At 40.4% G+C, this 24,528-nt stretch overlaps 2 protein-coding genes and 1 long non-coding RNA gene across 4 annotated transcripts; 2 read left to right on the top strand and 1 right to left on the bottom strand.

Moving 5' to 3' along the window:
• Window positions 1-1,606: 1,606 nt before the first annotated feature.
• Window positions 1,607-4,798, top strand: LOC120397625 (fatty acid-binding protein, adipocyte-like). Its single transcript, XM_039523825.1, has 4 exons — window positions 1,607-1,765; window positions 3,145-3,317; window positions 3,538-3,639; window positions 4,563-4,798. Exons 1-4 carry the CDS (start codon window positions 1,693-1,695, stop codon window positions 4,611-4,613), a joined length of 399 nt encoding a protein of 132 aa, XP_039379759.1. The 5' UTR covers window positions 1,607-1,692; the 3' UTR covers window positions 4,614-4,798.
• A 4,808-nt stretch (window positions 4,799-9,606) lies between these two features.
• Window positions 9,607-20,704, top strand: LOC120397626 (myelin P2 protein). 2 transcript variants are annotated; one of them, XM_039523827.1, is made up of 5 exons: window positions 9,607-9,721; window positions 10,778-10,937; window positions 18,678-18,850; window positions 19,100-19,201; window positions 20,451-20,704. In XM_039523827.1, exons 2-5 carry the CDS (start codon window positions 10,919-10,921, stop codon window positions 20,499-20,501), a joined length of 345 nt encoding a protein of 114 aa, XP_039379761.1. In that variant the 5' UTR covers window positions 9,607-9,721; window positions 10,778-10,918; the 3' UTR covers window positions 20,502-20,704. The 2 variants fall into 2 exon arrangements, with proteins under 2 accessions (XP_039379761.1, XP_039379760.1); XM_039523826.1 differs by lacking the exons at window positions 9,607-9,721; window positions 10,778-10,937 and adding an exon at window positions 16,238-16,374.
• LOC120397627 lies at window positions 9,657-21,565 on the bottom strand. Its single transcript, XR_005593898.1, has 6 exons — window positions 21,436-21,565; window positions 21,138-21,228; window positions 18,180-18,222; window positions 16,683-16,767; window positions 15,582-16,529; window positions 9,657-9,933 (listed from the first exon to the last, which is right to left on the bottom strand). It is a non-coding gene; the product is annotated as an uncharacterized LOC120397627 (long non-coding RNA).
• Between the last annotated feature and the right edge of the window lie 2,963 nt (window positions 21,566-24,528).

The following is a 24,528-nucleotide window of genomic DNA, read 5'->3' as shown; positions in this document are numbered from 1 at the left end:
ATCACAATAGTGGAACTTCTAAAAGTGGGTGTTGCCAGATACATGCCAAGATGCTGCTCAATGGGAGAGTGCCTGGGCAGGGTGGGTGTGGGTGTTAAGTCTCAAATATCACTAAGCCCCTTCCATGACTTTAAAAATTAACAAGACCACCTTAAAATCAATCTGTTACTTTATAGATAGCCCATTTAAGATTGCTGGTGATTGTGATCATCACAACAATGCTCAATCTTTACAAGCTATAAGTAATGAAGACTTGCTGGAAGCCCAGCTAAGGGAGATGTGCAGTAATTGACCCTCGGCATGTGTTGGAAGGCACGTGTTGAGAAGAGTGCAGCCTGTGCATGTATTGCAGCTGGAAGGAACATCTAGTCAGACACATGGATTTCCTTGGAGCCCCCTTACAGAATCAATGCTTAAACCAACAGAGAGCAGACACTTCATTGGAGAACCCTTTTAGATACTCCAGTAGAGCTTCAGAAATTTACCAAGTTTAACTAACCTGAAATCTCCTCCCTGCCCAAGCATACCACACTTTCTGCTACCCGAACCTTGACAGAAAAAAGATCTGCTGCCTGGTTTGCTCAGAGAGGTCCAGCTTTAATAAGAATCTTCTCAGTGAGGTCCCTCTCCTCAAAACTCACTTCTAACATGAAGCCTAGGAGTGCTGGGTGTGTTCTGGTGTGTTGTGTGTGAAATCTGTTGCTTGTGTTCTTCAAGAGGTCAGAGGATCATAATACTCCCTTCTGGTCTTAAAATCTATTACTCTAACTATATTTGTTTAATAAAGAGGGGAGAAATGCAACAAGAAGTAGGGATCAAACCTTCCCATGGCTCAACGAGTGTTTTTGCTGTCCATCTGTTTAGACTGTAAGGCCCAGATCATCAAAGATATTTAGGCACCTATTTCCCATTGATTTCAATGAATGTCAGGTGCCTAAATACCTTTGGGGATCTGGACACAAGTTTCTAACAGCAGGAACATTGTCTCCTTTCCTGTCCCATTCTGCACTAAGCACACCATCGGCACTTCACAAATGGCAATAGAATTCCGGGGATTGGAACAATACAATATATTTTAATAGATGTGCAACCCTAATGGGATTAGGATAAACTATGACCCAGATCCTGCAACTAACAACAGGGTTCCACGTGGACAGAGAGGGCCACTCATGCACAGTCACTTGCAGGAAAAGGGCAAAAATCTGTTCCTGGGGTCATAGCAAGGTCTAAGCAGATGCAAGAAATGTCAGCTGATTAGAAGCTGAGTCAAACTCCAATCCTGCAAAAATTTACACGTGCTTACACTTATTAAGCACTGTGAGTTGTCCCACTGATCAGGGCCTAATGCTGCAGACTTTTCTTCCTGAACAAAATCCTTTTAAAATATTTTTCTTTAATGGAAACTATTTTTGAATGCTAAAGACCATTAAGTGCTGAGGACACAGTGATCCATGTGCCAATGAGGATAAAGGAATAACAACACTATGACCTACTAAGAAGGAAAAAAGGAGAAATACTCATAATTGGAGTTCCTGATATTCTCTCTCACCACTGGTCATCCCAGAGGGTCACATGGTCAAGACTCCTTTTTAAAGAGGCTATGTGGTTTTGTAGAATTCATACTATCTTCCTGTCTGATAGTGAGAACTGTTGCCTGATTCCTGCAGAAGCCTGCTTAACAAGATTTACATAATGTGTGATCTATTTATGGGCACCTGGAAACTCATTTCCAGTGAAAACTTTGAGGACTATATGAGAGAACTGGGTAAGGACTGCTATGTGGTGTTACCTCTGCTTATATCTGTGTCTGTATAGGGAAAGATTACTGAATTTGCATTTTAATCCAGATTTCTTCTTCCTGGCTTTGGGAACTTTCCTGTACTATTCACTAAGGGCTTTTTTTATCCTGGCTGATAAACAGTCTTAGCCAGACGATCTTAAACTGCAGAGTTCTTGGGGAAGCTAGTTGCTTGGTTTAGTGTGGTGAGGCTTCTTACTGTAGAAGGAATTGGACTGGAGGGAGTGGTATCCTGTTAATTGAATAATGCATGATCAATTTCTAGTAGAAATAATTCAGTAGTACTATTGTCTAGGGCAGAAAAATCTATTGACCTGCTCGGTGCCTTTGTGCCTTGGAAACACACAGCAGTAGAATGCTGAGACTATAATAAGGTCTGTAATTAAACACCTGTCTAATCTGGACTTTTGTCTAAGTAACTGTTTTATTGAAGTACAATCTTATGTTGATGATGGAGTACTAAAATTTGTGGTTCATTGGAATTTGTTAGGTACCCCAGGGACTGGGAGTAGTTGCTGCTAGCTTGCTCTTAAATTAAGGAATTGCATGGACTCCTGACTAGATACCTGGAGAAGTCTTGACTGGGTCATATGCTTCTCTTAAACTCCTAGTTTTAAGTTGAAGTTGGTTTTAAAGGGTCTTATCTCTCCCATAGACTGGTGACTCTGACTAGATTATTCTGAGTTAGTACCATAATCTAACAAGTCTCATTTAGAGACTAGAAGCAAACTTCTCAAACAGACTTCCAAGTTCTGTTTTTCTTAATGAGATTTGAGCACCCTGGAAAATGCTCCTAAATCTTAGAGAGCACTAGTGTTGCCAGCTTCTTTCTTAATTTTTTTTCCTTTTTAGTGTCACTTTTCAACTGCTACTAGTTCTGTAGCAAACAGTTTTTTGGGGAGTGGTTTGGGGAAAGCAAGGGGGGGGAATCTAAATTACTCTAAAAATGTTTATACTCTAGAGGTAAAAGGTTGCTTAACTTGGTGAAATTGACTCCCCAGGATTCTCTGGGTTCTTAAACATTCAGGTGCATATGCCCTTGGAGTTTAATTCAGTAAAAGGATTTAATTTGCATTGCACTTCAGAATAGTGTCTGTACAAAAAAATCCTGACTTCATATTCCCTGGACTGGGCTTGGAATGCCTTTATCAGAAGCTTCAGGCAGCCTTGAAATGCAGGATTACTAAACCATATGAAGAGCAAGGGCAGATTCTTGTGGAAACAAGTCATAAACATTTTAAATCCCTGATCCCTTGCCTTCCCTTAGTTGAAAACAACACTACTAGGTAAGAGGGTGTTCTGGAAGTGAATAGACTATATAATATAGTCTCCTGTCTGATCTACAGGTGTGGGCTTTGCTACTAGGAAAATGGCTGGTGTGGCCAAGCCCAATGTAATCATAAGCACCAATGGAGATGTGATAACCATCAGAACAGAGAGTACCTTCAAAAATACAGAGATCTCTTTCAAGCTGGGTCAGGAGTTTGAAGAGACCACAGCAGATGACAGGAAAGTTAAGGTGAGTCTGTCTTAAACACAGCTGGGGTTGTGGGAGGGGAGGGATTTCAAAATTGCCCTTGAACTTAGTATGTCTACCATGAAAAAAGTGCCACAAGTGTTCTGCAGAACCACAGGCACACCCAGTCAGCTGGGTTCAGTTAATGTTGGACTTGGGTATAAATCTCCTTTAGTCTGCAAGACAGACTAAATAGCAACACTTTGTTTCCTTGTCTCTGCAGAGCATCATAACACTAGACAATGGCTCACTGATTCAGGTGCAGAAATGGGATGGAAAAGAGACCACATTAATAAGAAAATTGGTGGATGGGAAGCTGGTAGTGGTGAGTTAATGCCTGGTATTTAATCACTGAATGCAACATGTGTTCTATATTGGCTTCTAATGAGGTGATGGGATGGGAAAAATGTAGGATGTGAATTCTGATAGAATGGGGGTGAGGATGTAACTTTCAAACTAGTGAGAGACTTTCACATTAAAATTCAGGAGTGTTAAAGATGGAGGATCTGGAGAAGTCTTCAAGGCATGTGCATTCTTTCTACTCTTCCCTCTGCCTATCCCAAACTCAAGTGAAGAAAAAAGTGCATATAAAGCTGTGTAACAATGAGTGGGTGCAAGTCCAAAACTCAAATTCTCATTAAAAGGGCCAAAACTTTCATGAAAACCCATGTCTTGACCAGTTGTAGTAAATATTGTAAAAGCTGGAATGGCTCTATCTAAACACTCCCCACAGAGCCACTATCGCAGCATGATAGACTAATACATTGATTGGCAAGCTTGCATCATTGCTTGTCAGTCAACATACCACAATGACATGATCTGTCACTGCTGAATTGACAGTGACTCTTTGCCATATTTCTTCCTGCTCTTGTTTCCTGGGTGCTGGAAGAGAATTTTTGTAGCAATTCTAAACCCAGGATGTTGCAGAGAACATATGAGAAGCTTCTAGGCTACATAAGTAAATGGTGCCTCTGCTCCCTCTCCAAGCTGTCTTGGATATTAAAAAATACTCCTGTCAGATTGGCCTCCAGCTGAGATCAAACAGTGATTGAGAGGCCTATGTGCCCCTTGGGTACAGGGAGTTCTGAATAAAAGCATGAAGCTCTCAGCCTGAGTTGTTCCATGCCTCCCTTTCAACTTGCTTGAAGGGAGGCATGGAAGTGTTTATCTAAAGCTTGCTATGGGGGGGGGGAATGAGTGCTTGACATGTTGCCTAACATGCATTTGTTCCACAATCTGTCCTTCTAGGAATGTACCATGAACAATGTTACCTGCACGAGGGTCTATGAGACTGCATGAAGAAACCCTATCTCCACAATGGACTGGGGATCTAAGTTGTGGAGAATCAGCTCAGTTCCAGGAGTGAAGCTCCACAAGTCTGCTTTGTGACAGAACCAGACTGTTTACAGACTTTATGCCAAAGCAGTGTTATAGCCAATCTGAAATCTCATGGTTATTCAATAAAATGTTCAACTGTCTAGAAATGGTGTTGGAATTTGTACAACATAGCACTAGCTAATGGGTGGTGGGTCTTAAACTGGGACCAGGGTGTGCACTAACTTCTGACTCCCTTCATTACTATGGCAAGAGTAGGTAGACATAACATTAACAAAGATCAAGACATTCACCACTTTGTCAAGCACCTATGTCCACTCTCAAGGCCTAATTTACTCTAGCCCCTGGTCCTATAACATAATTATCCTCTAGATCCAAAACAAGTGAAGATCATGTGCACCTCTGGCTTGTTAAATAAGCAGGACTTTATCTAGTTCAATCCCTATCATGAGCCTCTAAGTCTCACTTTAACAGTCTTTTATGAGGTTTACCTTTTTCCTGGTCAAAAAAGGCACTACACAAATCATTGTAGAGGCTTTAACTTGCCCTGATAGGTGGTTTTCTTGATCTGCTAGCAGAGGTCAAAGTAAGTTGGTACACCCTGATATGGCATACCAGCAAGAGCCGGTGTGCTGTACCAGAGCAGATCAGCTTCCCCTGGCAGCAATTTAAAGGGCATGGGGCTCCCAGCAGCAGCTGGAGGCCTGGGCCCTTTAAATGGCTGCCAGAGCCCTGGGGAAGAGGCAGGGCTCAGGTGGCAATATAAAGGGCCCAGGGTGTCTGCCAAAGCTACTGTGCTGGGCCCTTAAATTGTCCCCAGAGCCCTGGGGTAGCAGCAGCAGGGCTCTAGCAGCTGTTTAAAGGATCTGGAGGAGCTGCTGCTACTGCAGCAGAGCCCCAGGCTCTTTAAAGCTCCACTAAAGGCCAGGGCCCCCTCTGATGGTGATTTAAAGGGTCCTGGGGCTCCCAGCTGCTGCTACCACAGCCCTGGGCCCTTTAAATCCTGATTTAAAGTACCTGAGTATTTAAAGGCCATCTCTCCTAAAGACTCCAGAGTACCAGTAAGTGGCTTAAGTTACTGTCACCCCTGTCTGCTAGCTTATGGGCTGGTATACTGACCAATACTTAAATCCATTAGCTGTATCCCAGGGAGTAGGGGGTGGCAAACATCCACTGGTGACTTGCATGCATACATGAGAGAGGGGAAATAATCTGATAGCTTTGTATAATAGCTGTGTGAAATCTGCTGAATTCATAATGGGTCTAGTTCTACAACCTTACTCTCACTAAGTCATACCTTACTCAGGTGCAGACCGCTTACCTCTACAGGGCTGTCTGCAGACAAAGATACATGAGTAGAGAGAGCAAAATCTGGCCCAATCCAAGCAGCACTCATACAATCATGATTTAAATAAACTTGTTCCATTTCTGGATCACTTACCAAAAAATACTAATTTTTAGGTCACTTTACTAGTGTTTGCTGCTAGGAGGCTACAACTCTTCCTGTTATGTTCCTGCCACACACTCAAGCCCTGAATGATTTTTACTCTCCTCTACATTATTCATGGCATCCACTGACAGTTTCTGAATAAATGTTCTCAGCTGTATTCTATTGTGTGTGCCTTTCCGTCTCCCCCTCCAAAGTCCCTTGGGTGTGATCTGCATTGGTGGGAGGTAAAAATCAGGAAATGATGCAGATAGACTTGCTGGGGAGGTGAGCATGTTGATGGAGCAGTTTCAAGCAGTAGTGGGGAGAGGATGTCCAAAGCACTGGTAGCTTACTGTGAAGCAACTCCTTCAGGAGAAGAAATCTGCACTTCTGTGTAACATCAAAACAGGTGTTTTAAATTTCTAATTACTTAAAATGGTTAAATCATAACCACACCCTGATAGCAGCATTGTTCAGGATAATACTGCAGTTCAGATGGCAGAAGCACTCATCCTTAAATGAAAAACAGCTGATTCATGGGGTTACAGCAATGGTGACACCACCTTTGTGCATCTGGCTATTCTTCTCAAAGCTCTTCTGACAGAACTCATTTTCAATATGCCTGAAACAGGTAAATAGTTACAATTTTCTATAGGGGAAAGGTGATACAGGACTGGAGTGACTCCTCCACAGATAGGAGGATCATCTGATACAAGATGACTTTCTTCCTCCAATTTAATATTGGATCTTTGTTTTCCATACTATGTGAAATGGAAGTTCTTTAGACTGAGAAAATCACCTCCCTCACTGGGTGAGGAGCAAAAAACCTTAAAACAGGAAGAATACCTTTAGAAATAGAAAACATTCCAGGGCAGGAGCACTGATACAGGCAAGCAGTGTACAAGTATAAAAAGGGATGGTGAATTCAATATAACACAGTGCCCTCAGGATGGCAGGCAGATACTTTAGTCAAGATGTGGGATAGGTCTCAAGGGATCAGGTGTGCTAAAAATCCCAGGGTCCACAGGTGGGGCCATATTGTCAAGAGCTCAACTTCCCTTAGCCCCTACATAAGGACTCCATTTTCCAATTAGCTCAGTATCCAATGTACTAAGCTCCTTTTGAAAATCAAGCTGCTTATTTTGATGCCAAAATGGGTATTAAGCTCTTTTGCATGCACTTAGGCCTAGATTATCAACACAAACAGGGCACTTAAAACTCCATTTCTTATAAACTCCAATACATTGGCACTATAGTGCGTTTGGATGTTTTAATTCAACAATTCATAGTAGTGATGCTGCTTTAAAATATGCCTGTGTACAACAGTCTTTTTCTTGAAGAAAGAGCTGCATGGAACTTTCTTAACTTAGCTGGAGTTTATCTGGTTTACAGAAAGACAGCATTGTCTTATATGCTCAAACCCTGCTGGAGGGAACATTGCATATCCCAAGGAGATGAAAGAGGAATGAGTATAATGTACTAAATGTCACAGTAAAATTTGTGATTGGTAAATAGTCTTTATAATTAAGAAGCAAAGCCTCTTTTCTTGTATCAGGTGTGGGAACTTGTATCAACTCTGTTATGATGAGTCTCTAATTGACTTCTCTATGAGGGCACACAATGGCAGAAAGTTAGTAAGGAAGTCAATTAGAGTATGACCAGAACAGAGATCCTGAACACAATCATCATCATGTTTTGGGGATGCGGAGATCCAAAGCTCTAAACTGACTGGTCTTCAGCCTTCTCAAATTGCTTTTCAGTTTAGGGCAAATAAATCATAATATAGCAGCATATTGGCTTCTAGTGCTGTCAGTTCATTATGGCATCTCCATTTCTTTGTCAGCCTTCCAGCATCTACTTTTTCCTTCTTTTCCAGAGTTCCTTCCCCATCCTGTCCCTTTTTTTTGTCATAAACTACATCTAAAAGTCTAACTACATACAACATGAATTTCACATGAAAGAGATCCAATATTCTCTGTATCTCAGGTCCAGATCCTCAAAGGTATTTAGGTGCCTAACTCCCATTGATTTCCATGAGAGCTAGGCACCTACATACCTTTGGGGATCTGTGCCTCAATAAATTGGTAGTGGGAAATTAAATCACCCTCACATTTTTTCCTATCTGCCAGCTTCCTGTAGTCTCTTCTCCATTCCACTTCTGCATTTGAATGAGTGAGCCATTCTCTAAGGTTACAACATTCTGAAGAGACACAAGGTTGGAAATAATGAGTATTTACCACCAAAGTCCTTCAGTTTAAAAATGAAGCAGCTCACCTAATTCTCAACAAGTCCCATGGTCTATGTACCTAGTACATGAGGCACCTTTGAGTTCCGGTAGGACATTTTCTCCAACTATTTCATTTGCCTCATTAATCATTTGCAGATTTCTTAATAAGTGACATTGAGAAAAAGCCACCCATTTACACCAATATCCAGAAACTATTTTTTACCTTGATTTTAATGTCACATGCGGTAGTTTCTTCAAACTATTGGCCCAGTTCAAAGGAAATCTCAGTATTTTTTAATGTGCTCTTGGTTTGGATTGTCATTGCATCTCTGTCACTGCTGATGATCTCCCACTAGAGTTTTCTGACTTCCTAGTTTCCTGTGGTATGGCTAAACCCATTTCTTTGAGTCAGACAAGATACCGGCTCAGACTTTAAATATCATGCAAAAGTCATTGAGGGACAAAAGTAGGAAGACCAGGGTTAGTTTTCTGCTGAAATTCCCTAATTCAGCTCCTCCCCATTAGTGTGACCGGATGTCCCGATTTTATAGGGACAGTCTCGATTTTTGGGTCTTTTTCTTATATAGGCTCCTATTATCCCCCACCCTGTCCGGATTTTTCACATTTGCTGTCTGGTCACCCTACTCCCCATACACAATTGATGGTGAATATTTAGGCACTTTGGCCTAAGTTTTCAAAACATAGTGATTTTGGGTGTCCTGCCTGAGTGACTTAAAGGAGCCTGAGTTTCAGATGTAGATGCTCAGCACTTTCTGAAAATAAAGCCCCTTTATTTTGGATACTGAAAAATCAAGGCTTCTAAAAATATTAGTCACTTAAAAATATTAGGCACTGATGTAGAAATTGGGCCTCATTCTGATCTCACTTAAATCTAAAGTAATTCCATTCATGTCAGTAGAGTTCACACCAGTGCAAAAATGGTGTGAAATATGAATCAAGCCTAATGTATTAAATGGTTGACTAAAATATTGCCTCCATTTTATCTCTTTCACACACTATTTTTGTTATTCTGTTTAAAATATCCAAGTTGCTTGGCAATACTTTTTTTTCAAATAAAGGCATGCTTCTGGCTGTTTATGGCACTGTTATTCTCTAGGGTGCAATCCTGGCACCACTGAAACAGCAAAACTTCAGTGGGGGTCTGAGTTTCACCCAAGATTTTTTGTTTTTACTATTTTCTCCATTATTCCATGAGGAAATGAAATTAAATTAACTGGATGATATTTGTCCAGATCTTCTTTCTTTCTTTTGTAAAATTTGTAACTGCACTTGCTTTCTTTCAGTTTTCTAATTACATCCTCTTTGAAAAGGAGAATCTGCATCTAGACTTTATTCCTGGACTGTTCATTCATGGCTCCTGTGCGGTCTATTGTTTACTGCTACTAATTCACTGAGGTAAATGAATTTTATTCTGATCTTAATCTGACAAAGGGAAATGTAGCACCATCTTTCCCCCACTCACCTGAGCTCAGAATCCTTGTCTCTTTTTAATTTGCTTAGGAGAAATGGTTTGGGCTTCAAGATATGCTATTTCCACTTGTGATGGTGCTGGTATTTCTTGCTATTCTTCTTTCTTGGCTATAAATCCTTTGAATGAGCTGCTGTTTCTGCGTAGGGGCACAAGGATGGATAGTAGCAACATCGACACTGTTTGAGTAGCTTAAGAATGGCTTTTTGTCTGTATAATTAATGCACTGTCATTTTCGTTCTTAACGTTACTGGTACTGCAGTATAGCTGCTGTATTCTGACTAACAGCCTGCACAATGCATTAGTCCATGCTAGAGGGTGTAAATTCTAGTGCACAATAATGTGTGATGCACTAACTGGCCTGTGTGGACCCTTCTGGTGTGCAATAAACATTCTCTAGTGCATATTAACTTAATACTGTTTGAAACGGGGCTACACTAGGGGACGTTTTGTGCACCTGCAGGTTCCACATGGGCCAGTATATGCTAGTGCACACTTGAATTCACACTCCTCTAGTGCAGACTAATACTCCAGCTAGACAAGCCTTAATCCTCTTTCCTAACATGTCTTAGGGCCTGATCCTACGAGTTGCTGATCACTTTCAACTCCCAATGACAGCAACAACTAGTTGCCTTGTAAAAGTGCTGCCCTTTGGATGAGAACATTAAATGGAAAAACCTGAAGAATTCCAGTTGACTAACCAGAGTAGGATCCTTGTATAATTCACATGAGGAAGCCTTGTGAAACAACAGAAGAATCTGATTTAGAAAAAGTGTCCTAGCCTCTTGGGTAAGGGGGCTGCCTTTGTTTATTCTTTGAAACATGTGATAAATTGATCTGTGCTTTGGAAAACGTGTCATACGGACAACAGCTGCTAAGATTAACATCAGTCTTCATTTTGTGGATTTACTCTCATGTTGGCATCTTTATACTTTGTTTAAAAATGTTCTGCTTTTGGCACTTTTCCTTTTCCTGTATTTCAGATATTCCTCAGTCACTGCAGCCCCGGGAACAGAACTGTGCCATAGAGCAGGGCAGAAAATGGGTTTCCTGTCCTACATGAAGTTTTGGGAGTTCAAAAAAATTCCAGTTTCATAGCAGGATAAAACAGAGACTTTTTGAAAATGTCCACAGCTATCAGAGGTGCAACCCCTCCCCACCACACCCCCAGTCACTCTGCTTTCCTCTTAAGAAAACAGAAAATACGGTCTCTCTTTTGCCCATAATGAATATTTAATTATTTATACAAAGTAAAACAGCTTCAACAGGAGAGCTCTACCTCAGAATAGCTAATAGCCTAGTGGCTAGGGCACTCACCTGGGCTGTAAAAGACCTGGTTTCAAATCCTTGTCTCGAATCAGGTAGTGCAGGGACCTGAACCTGGTTCTCCCATGTCTCCTGCATCCCCAGTGATTAGAAAGGTGGACCTAACTGGTCCTCTCATGGAAAAGTTTCAGGTTTGACTAGTCAGCATTTTGCAACAAAAAACTTTTATCAAAACATTCCCAACCAACTTTACTGGTAGTAATGGAAGCTTAACTTGACTAGCTTACTTTTGTCAATATTATGAGATACCTGATGGAATAAAAGTAGATTATTTACATATACAGTTGCATTTAATAATGTAAGGCCCAATCCTCCCCCTGCCCTCATGGGATGGCCCAGAGACCACAACAGGTTATCTACCATTCTTCATATCAGTTCCACACTCAGATATGATCCCCATTTCATTGCTCCTGGATCCCACGTTTGGCATCTCAATATTGGATAGCCCCAAACTCAAGCTTGAGGGGATATAAATACTGTTTCTTCTTTCCATCATGATAACCTGAGACACAACCCCACCATCTATATTCCCAATATTCTGCATATCCTTACAGTGTAAGCCTGAGAACCCAGTGTGCTTAATATAGTCCAGAAGTATGAGTACATTATAATCATGCAAAAAGATCATATGATCAGAATTCATCTATTTCAGGAAGAAGAATTTCATGTTTTCCAGGTAGCATAGTTCCCTCCCAACTAAGGAGCATTTGGGAAGGTGTGGCAGGGTAGGGGTAAAACCCCCTTTAAAGCCCTGCCAAAATGCTGGCTGCAGCCTGCTCTCTGACCAGGAGGCCAGGTGTAGAGATGCAGGTATTCAGCAGGGAGCCCAGCTGCAAGCCCTAACAAGGGCTGGCTCAGAGGAACATAGTAGTGACAGCTGGGCTGGAGCAGAAGAGGGCTATAAAAGCCCTGGGCACACCTCAGTGAGGGGGCTAGCCTGGGAGGAGATAGGAAGGTAGTAGCTCTGTCCCCTTGCTAACAAGGAAGTCTCAAGAGCCAGGAGACCCTAGGGAGGGTCTATGGGGTGCTAACTATTGGGGGATCTGGGAACTGCACAAGCACTGTAAATAAAGATACTGGGGTGATCCAACAAAAGGGTGTGGAAGACTCTTTATAATACTAGCCAAAACACAGGGTGCAGGCCCAAAAGTGGGAGAGCCTACATGGGACCCTGTGACAGAAGATAAAGGGTAAAAGACAAGTGATGTAAATGCTGTTACTTCTTTTGACCCAAGCTGCTGGTCAAAGTTCAGAGCCTTATAAGTTGTTTCCAATAGGAAGATAAATGGATGATAGAGCCAATTATTTTCTTTGATGCAATCTTGTTTGTTTACAAAGATTAGACGTAACATCCTGTTTCCTGCACTCAGTAGGAATCAAACAGCAGCTACTTTGCTCACTATTTCAAACCTGCCTTTCCAGACAGCATTCTGTGCCCCAAAAGCTTTTTCTCTTAGCTTTTTGTCAGGACTTCATTACCAGTACTTCTGCTATATTTGTCTACCGAGCTTATGCTCTTTCTCTCTGTCTGTGCCCCATTCACCCCCAAACACACATACACCAATCAAAACCCTAGTCCAAGCATTTGAAAACTCTTGGGCCACATTTTTTTTTCCTACTCAAGCTTTTTCATGTGCTTTTGTTTGGTGCTACTGAAATTGTTTCAGCCATTTCTTTACATTTATCCTAAAAGAAAAGCAGTGGATACACCCAACCCATAACAACAAGGTTTAACCCAACTCACAACAATACTTTCACTTCAGAGTTCCAGAATTTGCTGTAATTCAAAGAAATACCAAAATCTATACTCCTGCCTTTCAAATGTGTTTGCTAACTGCAACACTGTAGTTATAAAATGAATGGTCCTTTTTAGAAGCTGAACTTTATATGTCTGCAAATACAAGTACACTGATAAGTTCTAAGTTATAATGGATAATGGAACTCTAAAACAGGGGTTCTCAAATCACCACTTAATGATCTCATCTCATGTTCATATCTCTGCCATTCATTATACCATGAACCACCTCTCTTCTCCACCTGTCCACTGGTCATGGGGGAAGGAAAAACAGCAGGGTTTTTTTTGTCTTTTCTCTTAATAGTGTGATGAAAAGAGCATTTCACAGTTTGTGATGAGAACTCCAAGTGGAAGGGTAAAAGACAGAGCAGAATAAAGAGAGACATGTTTAAAAGATCAAATACACATGTCATTTTGAAGGTGATTCATGAGAGAAAGGTGCTTCAGTACTTAAGTTCAGAGTGTTCTGCCTCCAGCTCTTCTCTGTTTCATAGACTCATGGCCAGAGGGGACCATCATGATCATCTAATCTGACCTCCTTCACATTGCAGGCCACAAAACCTCACCCACCCACTTCTGTAATAAATCCATAATCTCTAGTTGAGTTACTGAAGTCCCCAAATCTTTATTTATAGGCTTCAAGTTACAGAGAAGCCACCATTTACTTTAGTTCAAACCAGCGAGTGACCCATGCCCCACACTGCTGAGGAAGGCAAAAAACCCAAAAACCCTCCCCAAAAACCCAGGGTCTCCACCAATCTTACCTGGGGGAAGATTGCTTCCCAACCAGAAATATGGTGATCAGTTAGACTCTGTGCATATGGGTGAGACCCAACAGCCAGATAGCTGGGGAAGAATTTTCCATGGTAACTCAGAGCCCTCCCCATCCTAGTGCCCAGTGGAGATATTTACTATTAGCAGTCACAGATGGGCCATATGCCATTGTAGGCAATCTCCTCATACATTCCCCTCCATAAATTTATCAAGCTCAGTCTTAAAACCAGTTAGGCTTTTTTGTCTCCACTGGTCCCCTGAAGACTGTTCCAGAACTTCACTCCTCTGATGGTTAAAAACCTTCATCTAATTTCAAGCCTAAACTTATTGATGGCCAGTTTATATCCATTTGTTCTTGTACCAAACATTGTCCTTAACTTAAAAAATTTCTTTCCCTCTCTGGTGTTTATAGACAGCAGTCATATCTCCTTGTTAGGGTAAACAAGTCAAGCTCCTTAAGTCTCCTCTTGTAAGGTAGATTCTCCATTCCTCTGATCATCTAAGTAGCCCTTCTGTGTACCTGTTCTCATTTGAATTAATCTTTTTTTAAACATGGGAGGCCAGAATTGTACACAGTATGCCACATGAGGTCTCACCTGTGCCTTGCATAATGGTAATAACACTTCCTTATCTCTGCTGGAAATATCTCACTGGATGCATCCTAGGATTGCACTAGCCTTTTCCATGGCTGCATCACATTGGCAGCTCATAGTCTTCCTGTGATCAACCAGTACTCCCAGGTCTTTCTCCACCTCTGTCATTTCCAACTTATAGGATCCCCTCTTATATCAAAAAACCTTGTTAGCCCCTAAGTGCATGATTTTGCACTATTAAATTTCATGCCATTTCCATTCCAGTTTTCAAGGTCGTGTGTGATATTTCAGTTCTCCTCCGGACTGACAATACCTCCCAACTTTGTGTCATCCACAAATTTTATTAGCACCCCCCCACTTTTTGTGCCAAAGTCATTAATAAAAATGTTAAATAAGATTGGTCCCGAGAACAATTCTCGAGGAACAACACTAGTAACTTCCCTGCAGCTTGACAGTTCAATTTTTGAGCATGACCCATGTACTCTCCCCTTTAACCAGTTCCTTACTCAACTTTTGATTCTAGTATTAATCCCCATCTTTTCCAATTTCCCATGTGGAACTGTATAAATGCTTTACTGAAATCCAGGTAGATTAGATCTACTACATTTCCTTTATTTAGAAAATCAGTTATCTTCTCAAAGAAAGAGATCAGGTTGGTCTGGCACAATCTATCTTTTGGCAAACCATGTTGAATTGTATCCCAATTACCCCTATGTCCTTAACTATCCTCACTTTTAAAATCTATTTTAACACCTTGCATACAACTGAGGTCAAACTAATGGGCCTGTAGTTTCGCAGATCACTTTTTTTTCTCCTTTCTTAAATATAGGTACTATATTTGCAGTTCTCCAGTCAGAGAGTATGACCTCTGAGTTTGAGTCATTAAAAATCCTTGCTATTGGGCTTGCAATGTCACATGCCAGTTCCTTTATGTTCTATTGGATGGAGATTATTCAGGTCCTCTGATTTGGTCCCATTCATTTGAGTTTGGCTTCCATTTCAGAGGTGGTAATTTCTACTTCCATATACCTGTTCCCATTAGCTGCCCTGCCACTGCCCCCAGTGCCTCATTACCCTCATTAAAAACTGAGGCAAAGTATTTGTTTAGGTGTTGGGCTGTACCTAGATTATTTTTAATCTTCACCCCATCCTCAGTGTTTAGCTATCCCATTTCTCTTTCCTTGTTTTCTTTTTATTTATATGTCTAAAGAACCTTTTACTATTGGTTTTAATTTCCTTTGCAAGATCCAACTCTCACTGGCTTTTGGCAGTTCTCACTTTTTCCCTATGCTTACTGACCTGCAAGAGGTAGCTTTCCCTACTGATCCATCCCATCTTCCATTTCTTGCAGGCTTTCTACTTTCTCTTAATAACCCTATTTGAGATGCTTGTTCATCCAGCTTGGTCTGCAACCCTTCCCTATGATTTTTTTCCCCTGACTTGGCATGCAGGCTTCAGCTAGCTTCTGCAACTTTGACAAAGTAATTCCAAGCCTCCCCAACATTCAGATCCTTGTGAGATGACCCACCGTGTGGCTTTAGCTTAATTCACTGGCACCAGGGTGACAATAGCAGTGATGATGGTGGCAGTGGAAGATGTGCTGGTGTTGGGAGGAAGGCAGCATTAATGTTCACAGTGGGGTGGTGCCGTGCTTGGCATCATGATTGTCTCAGACCTTATAGCAGCATCACTGAAATGTTCTCCTGGCACTGCAACAGTAACCTCATGTGCTGGCCCCCACGCCCTCCTGATTATTCTGCTTTATTCAGTGGAGGAAGCAGTGGCAGGCGCAACCCTGAGTCTTGGTACTAACACAAGTGGCTTTGGACAAGGTGTGCATTGTCTTGCCCCTGACGTTGTTTCTCCTGGTTGGTCAGTCTTGAGAATTACAAGTTCAGGGCATCTTTATAAAGAAGCTATTGAGGCATGCACAGCTCACACAGTCCTTTTGCCACCCACTGAGAGCTGCTGCTATCATTGCCTTTCTCCTGAGGGATACTGCCTCACAAAGCCAATATAATGTGTAACCGGTTTGTGGGAACCTGGAAACTTGTCTCCAGTGAAAAATTTGATGATTATATGAAAGAATTGGGTGAGAAATGCTATTTTTATAAGCTTTGCTTGGAAATGTCTCTTCTTCTATTTGCTCCTGGAAAATGTCTTCTTTCCGGGCCTGGGAACTCTTCACTCTGGTTATAGCTGTGTTATAGTTCTTTTCTTTTCTTTTCTTTTTTCCAATTTCAGCATCTTAAAATGAAAAGGAGAATCTCTGGTTTGTTATAATAAATTTACTAACTAACTAATCTGCATTTCTTACTCCCATTCAATGAGAAATGGAAAAAAACATATTTTTTGTCCCTCTTGCATATACTATTAAACTTAGAACTTACAATCACTTACTGTATTCTGTCAACTTGTGATGGTGCTGCTGTCTCCTGACACTGAGCTCCCTGGGGTCTAAATCCATGAATGAATCCATCTGTAACTGAGAAATGCTGGGAATGAAACAAATTAGGCATTGTTTTTTTTAGTTTAATACTGGCTTCATCATTTTGTAATGATTGCACTGGCGGTCAGTCTCAGCATTACTGTTGCTGAGACTTTAATTCCCTTTACTTTAAAGGTTAAAGAGAGTAGCAGAATAATTCCAATTGACTAACTACAATCAATGTTGGGTATAAATTCTGCTAGGGAGATTTTTGTGACAATACCAGGCCTTAAGAAAATATTTCAGCATTGAATATTTGCAGTGAATAATGCTGTACTTTACAAATACTTTGATCTCACTATATCTGGTACCTTTCATAGAATTTAGCACATCATAGAATTTACAAAGATGGTAACTATTATTATCAGCCTTTTACATTTAAAAAACTGAGATACAGCAAGTCAGAGGCAAAAGGAGGAACAGAAATCTCAGAGTACTGCTCTAACTAGTTGACCAGGATGTGGGCTGTCCGGTATAGCAAACCTTGTAAAAGGAGCCTTGTAGATGGCAGTTGTATTTGTAACTTTTTGCTCCCATTCACTTTTGTATTTGAATTTTTCTCTATTTGACATGTTTATGTTTCACTGATATTTAGATGTTCCAGAGATACTTAAGTGTTGTAACTACCCTTCTGTAGCAGAGAATACTAACTAAGAGTACCCCACTTAATCTCTTGTATATTTTGTGTTGTGAAGTACAAACAGAAATGCACTAGATTCTAGATACTTTGATTCTCTACTGTAGCTGGCTGAAAAAAAATTGAAATTTGAAATGCTTTGACTAGTAAAAAGCAAGGGGCAAATGTTTCAAACATATTTTTGAGAAAAAATTTCCATGTTTGCCACTAGCTCTATTCTCTACATAGGTGCTGCCTGTGTTCCTGCCTACCTAAAAATACATACTTCATGTGTAGTCACTATATTCTGGTTTCTAACTAGACATACAGTATAATTCCAGTTATCTGAATTTGATTTATCTGAAAATCCTAGTTTTCTGAATCCAAAGTGTGTCCCCAAGTAGCTCTATGTGAATTAGTCACCTGATAATAACTTCTAAATTAGCCTCTGAGAGCCTTGATACTGCAGCTGGGATCGGCGCTCTGAGATTGATCCACCAATGGTCCATTTAGCGGGTCTAATGAAGACCCACCAAATCGACAGCAGATCACGCTCCAGTCGACCCCTGTACTCTACCCCTGATGAGAAGAGTGAGGTGAGTCGATGAGAGAATTTCTCCTGTCGACCCCCTGCAGTGTAGACCCCGCGGTAACTTGACCTAAGGTACATCCACTCCAACTGTGTTATTCATGTAGCTGTAGTGTAGTGTAGGTTCACTTATGGCAGTAGTGTAGACATAGCCTTAGTGCTAATCAATGACTTTGTATTTTTGCAGTGGTTCTGAGGGGTTACCTGCAGTTACTGAGACCAAATCCAGTTTCAGCAGCAACAGCAGCTTGGAAAGACAAATTAAATTATGTTTAATTTGAATGAATCAGAATTACGTTATGTCCACAATGATTCAAATAACACTGAGTAAAGTTGTTTTTTTTACTCTTTTTTATAAAGTACAAAGTATTAAGCAAACATCAGCATTACACCCTTCATTCCCCATATTTCTCTATCAGTAAAACTGCAGCTCAAAATAGCACTTCTGTTTATCTCAGTGCCCGGCTATCCAAAACTTTCAGAAGTCCCCCAGCCCATTCAGATAAACAGAAATGTACTGTACATACACTGGATTTGGGAATGCCTCAGCCTATGAAATGCAGCCTCTGAATCTGAGGAATTAGTGTCACATTCCAAACAGAGAAACTGTGGTATCTGTTTAAAAGGAAATTGCTCTGATGCTCTGTAAAGTGATAAGGAATTTCTTCCTTCACAGAAGGTATTTTTATGTCTGATTTTCAGGAGTGGGCTTAGCCACCAGGAAACTAGGTGGCCTGGCCAAGCCCAATGTGATCATCAGAATGAAAGCGGATGTGATAACTATCAGAACTGAAAGCACCTTCAAAAACACAGAGATCTCCTTCAAATTGGGCCAAGTGTTTGACGAAACCACAGCAGATGACAGGAAAACCAAGGTGAGTATAATGATTTCCTTCCGAGGGTTTCTGATCTGCTGGATGACAAATGGGAGGATTTTTTAATCCTTAAAAGCATAAATCTGCAAAGCACCATAAGAGGAGCAAATGTTGTGCGGAAACCAACATTGCTGAGTGGGCTATGTGTCGAGAATGTGGAATTTGCTCAATGTTAAGTGAATTGTCTCTTTAATATGCAAGGCTCTGAGAAAATAGTCACATTTTGACAAATTCTTTGGGTCTTTGCAGAGTGTCGTAACCTTAGAAAAAGGGTCATTGGTTCAAGTGCAGAAGTGGAATGGCAAAGAGACCACAATAAGGAGAAAATTGGTGGATGGGAAAATGGTGGTGGTAAGTGACTAGACACAGTTTAATAGTTTAAATTTATTTATAATGTCAATTTTCACCTTCTCTTTGGTTTCATTACATTATTTCATGATAGAAATAGTGAGAGGGTACGGGGGAGAAATAACTTTAGGAAGCAAGTGGGAATGAAGTAAACATTATATTCCACACACAAAACCCCCTCTACATTAGGGTGAAGTTACAGGTAAAACTGATTCATAGATTTGTAGATGTTAGAGCTCGAGGGGACCATTGTGAACATCTATTCTGACCTCCTGCATAACATAGGCCAGAGGACTTCCCTGAATTAATTTTTGCTTCAAGTCCAACAGCTGAGACAGAACTAGAGCAGATCTTTTAGAAAAAACATCGTCTTGATTTAAAAATCTGCTAGTGGTGATGAATCCACAACAACCTTTGGGTAAGTTGTTCCAGTAGTTAATTGCCCCCACGCTGTTAAAAATGTGTGCCTTATTCCTACTCTGAATTTATCTAGTTTCAACTTTCAGCCATTGGATCTTGTTATACCTTTGTCTGTAGCCGCTATTATTGAATTTCTGTTCCCCATGTAGGTACTTATACACTCTGATCAAAGCACCCTTAACCTTTTCTTTGATAAACTAAATAGAGCTCCTTGAGTCTCACTAGAAGGCATGTTTTCCAATCCTTTAATAAGAAGGGCACGATGGAACTGGAAGGGGTAGAAAGTGCTATATACTGTCTTCCCCTCCCCCAGTCTTAGGAAGTCCCTTAGTTTATTTACAACTTATGAATTGTAGGTGGTTCATCACTGTTCTTGCAAGGAAAAGTTCATTTATCTATTGGCAGTTCATGTTTGCAATCGAGTTACACTTTGAACTCTCTACAAGGAAGTGGGGACTTCTTTTTAAAATGAAAGCAGTCATGTGATCTTCTATATTAAGCTTACCAGAGCTGATGTTGGTGTCATTGCAATAATACTCCTGAAGGCAACATGTGTTCTTGAAAGAAATTTGAAATCTGTGACTAGCTATTACATCATGTCTAATTTTATGAAGTCTGGTTTTCTTTAAGCACTCTTTTGAAAGTTTATGCTGTTGAAATAGAATCCTTTCCCACTTGGAGGATAAAAAATAATGTTGCTGTTTGGGGATCCATATAAATTAATGAAATAACAACATACAGGAAATATTTATATTGACTTCATTGGCCTTTGGATTAGATGCTTATGCACTGTCATTCAGAAGTTTCAATTAACCCTTCTTTTTTATCTTAGGAATGTGATATGAAAGGTGTTGTCTGCACTCGAATCTATGAGAGAGTGTGAGGAAATTCCATCTCTACACTGGACTAGAACTGGCTCTGGAAACCCAGCTTAGTTCAACAAGCAAAGCCCTACCTATTATGCACCTTTTTTTCTTATTTCCTTTATCAGGAAAACAACTAAATTATCAAATGATATTTCAAAGCTGTAGTGTAACTAATCCAAAGTATGGTGGTGATTAAATAAAAGCTTCCCGACATGTGAAATGTAGCTTTTGTCTGTGTTGTAGAATTGTTTTGATTTCCTTTATTGGGAATTGCATGCCTTTCCTTAGGGTTGATGTACAGCATAGAAGATATGAACCTACTTTCCTTGATGTATGGACGAACAAGACTATTTCTATTTGAAATGGTACAGTACAGACTGCAAAGCACTATCTTTCTTTGGAGGTGTTAAGACATTTTTACTGAAAGCATCCTATCTGGAATAATCCTTATTTTGTGGCTTTGATATTACAGTTTCTCAAATGGTTTTACTATTGAACAGTACACATAAGGATATTATCCTTACCCTACAAAACTCATAAGGCTCTCCATACAATGTATAGTGGCTGTGTTTACAGAAGAAATTGCAGTACATCAGTATTACCACATTATTACTTCATTCTGAAATTCTAATCTGAACCCACATAGTTTATACCTTTAAATGCGGTGTTTTTGCCATCTTGGCTCTTATTCCCAAAAAGACTTCCTGGAGAAAAAGAAGCATGTGTCTCATTCAGTATTTCTACCTGGAAAGGAATAGATTCTCTAATGTCAAATGGTTCTTTCACTGTGAAATGAAATGTGCTGTCTTGAATCCATTCTTGAAATCCTAGATCAACATGCACTCAACCTTTGAAGGTGGTGAGCATTCGGGCTCAGATCCAACAAAGGACTTAAGCATGTGCTTAATATTAGGCAAAAGTGATCCCTGTGACTTCAATGAAATTACTCACATGAATAATGTTAAGCCTGTGCTTAAATGCACATTCTGCTTTGCACCTTGAAGGATCGAGCCCTAGAAGAGAAGACTTTCAGACTTTAACTGCACATATATTTTGAAGATCATTTGAACACCAACTCTTCCTTTTCACTTATCTGACTTGACTTAGAGTTAAGCGTATTGTGCTTCACTTGCAGGAACTAGCTTAAATGAAAGCAGAGCAGGAAGGTAGCATCAAAACCTGTTCTTAAATATGCACATAGAGCTCACATTGACTAGAATGTGAGATGTACAAAGAAAATGCAATATCCTGAACTGGGTGGTCACATTCTACAATCAGTTTACACCCTATGAAGTTTCATTGGAGGTTTATACCAGTATAACCAGGGGTAGAATATGTCACCAGGGCCCAGATTTTTAAAGTTATTTAGGCACTGTTGTGCTCAGTGCTGCAATGCCTTTCTAAAGGGATTTAGGTACTTAGCAGTCTAAATCCCATTGGCAGTCATGTTTGTAACTTACATAACAAAACTATATTTAATTGAGCTGCGTATTTGGCTGGTCAATACTTCTCTCCTTTAGTTCTTCCACTTTGTGATGCCAGGTCATTCAAACTGAGCACATCCAGCAGTATCTATTGACTCGTTAATCAGACTAGCCCCTGTGCCATGGCCTAGCTATGTGGGAAGTTCACACTGCACTCCATGCCTTTTCCTGCTTGGCTAGAACTGATGTGATAGAAATAAGTGTTTACTTTGGCTTGATACACAGCACAGTACTGGCGTGAATCTTATGCTGGCCAGCTGTATGACCTTGACTATATCATTTCAAGTCTTGGTCTTGATTTCCCCATCTGTAAAGTGGGGATAATGATATTTTCCTCCTTTGTAAAATGCTGTGAGGTATATGGACAAAAATTGCTCTCTAAGAGTTATGTATAATTATAGGGCTCCTATCCTGATTCCCTTAGATGAGTCAATGGGAATTTTGTCTTTGTCTTCAGTATGAACAAGTTCCAGCCTTAACATTTGTGAAAGTGAAGTATGAACACTTATGACCTGAAGCAGATATAGAGAGAGACTCATCCTTGCACTAGAACAGGGTCCAATGCAGGGGCAGAAGGGAGGCAGATTGTGCTTAACATAAGGCCTGTGTTCATGGAGAGCACTAAACATTTCCATGTAGCCACCTTCTTACTACACCATGCTTTCTGTCCAGATCGGGAATCTTCAGTCTGCCATGTGGCATTAGGACACACTCAATATAGAAGAGATACCACTGATTTTAATACACAGGAGAATGCAGTTATACATATTTAATACCAAGACTTTCCACATTTCTAAGAGAACAATGTGTTAAAGTAATCAGTATGTAGGACCATAGATCGACATTGCTAATATCGATATCATTTAAGTGGTCAGTACTCTGAAACTGTTGGGGAGGGGAAATGTTAAGTGAGGCTTGTTTTAATGGTTCAGCCAGTTTTAGGGGTAGGGGAAACATATGTACTACAGCCAATTTCTGGAGTTGACTGTAAAGATATGAATTGTAGTTAAAAAAGAAGTGTGGCTGTCATATACATGTACACTGAGGATATGATTACACTGGAGCTGGAAGGTTCAATTTCTAGCTTGGGTAGACATACCTGGGCTAGCTCTGATCAAGCTAGTGTGCTAACAGTAGCAGTGTAGCCAGGCAGTATAAGCAGCGGGAAGGGTTGGCCACCCAACTCCATACCTGCAGTCTCAGATGAGATTGTACTCGGAGTGGCTAGCATGTCCCACCACTCGCACCACCAAGGCTACACTTCTGTTTTTAGTGCACTAGCTCAATCAGAGCTAGCAAGGATATGTCTACCTGAGCTGGAAATTACATCTTTAATAGATTCAAAGGCCAGAAGGGGCCATTGTGATCACCTAATCTTACCTCCTGTATAACACAGGCTATAGAATTTCCTCAAAATAATTTCTAGAGAATATATTTTAGAAAAAATGCCCAATCTTGATTTTAAAATTGCCAGTTATGGAGAATCCACGATGACCCCTGGTAAACTGTTCTAAAGGTTAATTACCCTCACTGTTAAAAATTTACACCTGATTTCCAGTCTGAATTGTCAAGGTTCAGCTTCCAGTAATGGATCATGTTATATCTTTCTCTGCTACATTGAAGAGCCCATTATGAAATATATGTTCCCCATGTAGGTACTTATGGACAGTAACCAAGTCACCCTTTAACTGTCTTTTTGTTAAGATGAATAAATTGAGTTCCTTGAGTCCATCACTATAAAGCATGTTTTTCAATCCTTTAATCATTCTTGTGTTTCTTCTTGGAACCTTCTCCAATTTATCAACTTCCTTCTTGAATTGTAGGCACCAGAACTGGATACAGTATTCCAGAAGCAGTTGCGCCAGTGCCAAATGCAGAAGTAAAATAACCTCTCTACTCTTACTTGAGATTCCCCTGTTTATGCATCGCTAGGTACTACTGAAATACAATAAGTAAATAGTAATAATGCTATAAATACATAAAATTACAGAGGAGCCTAAACTACTAAAGTCAAATCCTGACCCAGCTCTAGATTCAAACTTTTCCAAAGTTCCAGGTGGTTTCAGTTAAGCCCCATCTCTAATCTCTGCTGTATTAAACTAGACCTATGATGATTTTACTGTTTGGAACATGATGAACATGAAAGTAGCCAAGGTTGCAGAGTTTCCATTTAACTATTTCCTACAGTTAATGACAGCAACCGAAGTGCATGCCTCTTAATACTAACCTAGTCACTTAACACTTCACCTAGTGCTTAAATAAGCAAGATCAGCTCTTGTGAACAGTTCAGAGCTAGTCAGCAGACACATTGACATCGTGCTGACCATACAGATCGGAAATGAAAATTCTCTGGGCTCTTTCGTCACACATCCTTCTCCAGGAAGGTGACTCAAATGTTCCATTACATTCTAAATAAAGCCAAGATGCAACAAATGAGAGTAATATAAAACAGGACAAAAGGGGGAAAGGAGGACAAAGGTAACAATATTATGTGGTTATATAGGCTATTACTGGGCCCAATTCAAAGGTCACTGGAAGACTTTCCATGGACTTCAATGGA

This window comes from Mauremys reevesii, linkage group 2 (genome assembly GCF_016161935.1).
Source record: "Mauremys reevesii isolate NIE-2019 linkage group 2, ASM1616193v1, whole genome shotgun sequence".
NCBI lineage: Eukaryota > Metazoa > Chordata > Testudines > Geoemydidae > Mauremys > Mauremys reevesii.
Note: the sequence above shows the minus strand (reverse complement) of the source record. Positions and strands in the feature narration are given on the sequence as shown.

Coding starts and splice junctions, on each gene's coding strand:
- LOC120397625 (XM_039523825.1), top strand. CDS start 1,693: ATGTGTGATCTATTTATGGGCACCTGGAAACTCATTTCCAGTGAAAAC. Junction 1,766..3,144: donor GGACTATATGAGAGAACTGG/GTAAGGACTGCT, acceptor TCTGATCTACAG/GTGTGGGCTTTGCTACTAGG. Junction 3,640..4,562: donor TGGATGGGAAGCTGGTAGTG/GTGAGTTAATGC, acceptor CTGTCCTTCTAG/GAATGTACCATGAACAATGT.
- LOC120397626 (XM_039523826.1), top strand. CDS start 16,302: ATGTGTAACCGGTTTGTGGGAACCTGGAAACTTGTCTCCAGTGAAAAA. Junction 16,375..18,677: donor TGATTATATGAAAGAATTGG/GTGAGAAATGCT, acceptor TCTGATTTTCAG/GAGTGGGCTTAGCCACCAGG. Junction 18,851..19,099: donor CAGATGACAGGAAAACCAAG/GTGAGTATAATG, acceptor GGGTCTTTGCAG/AGTGTCGTAACCTTAGAAAA.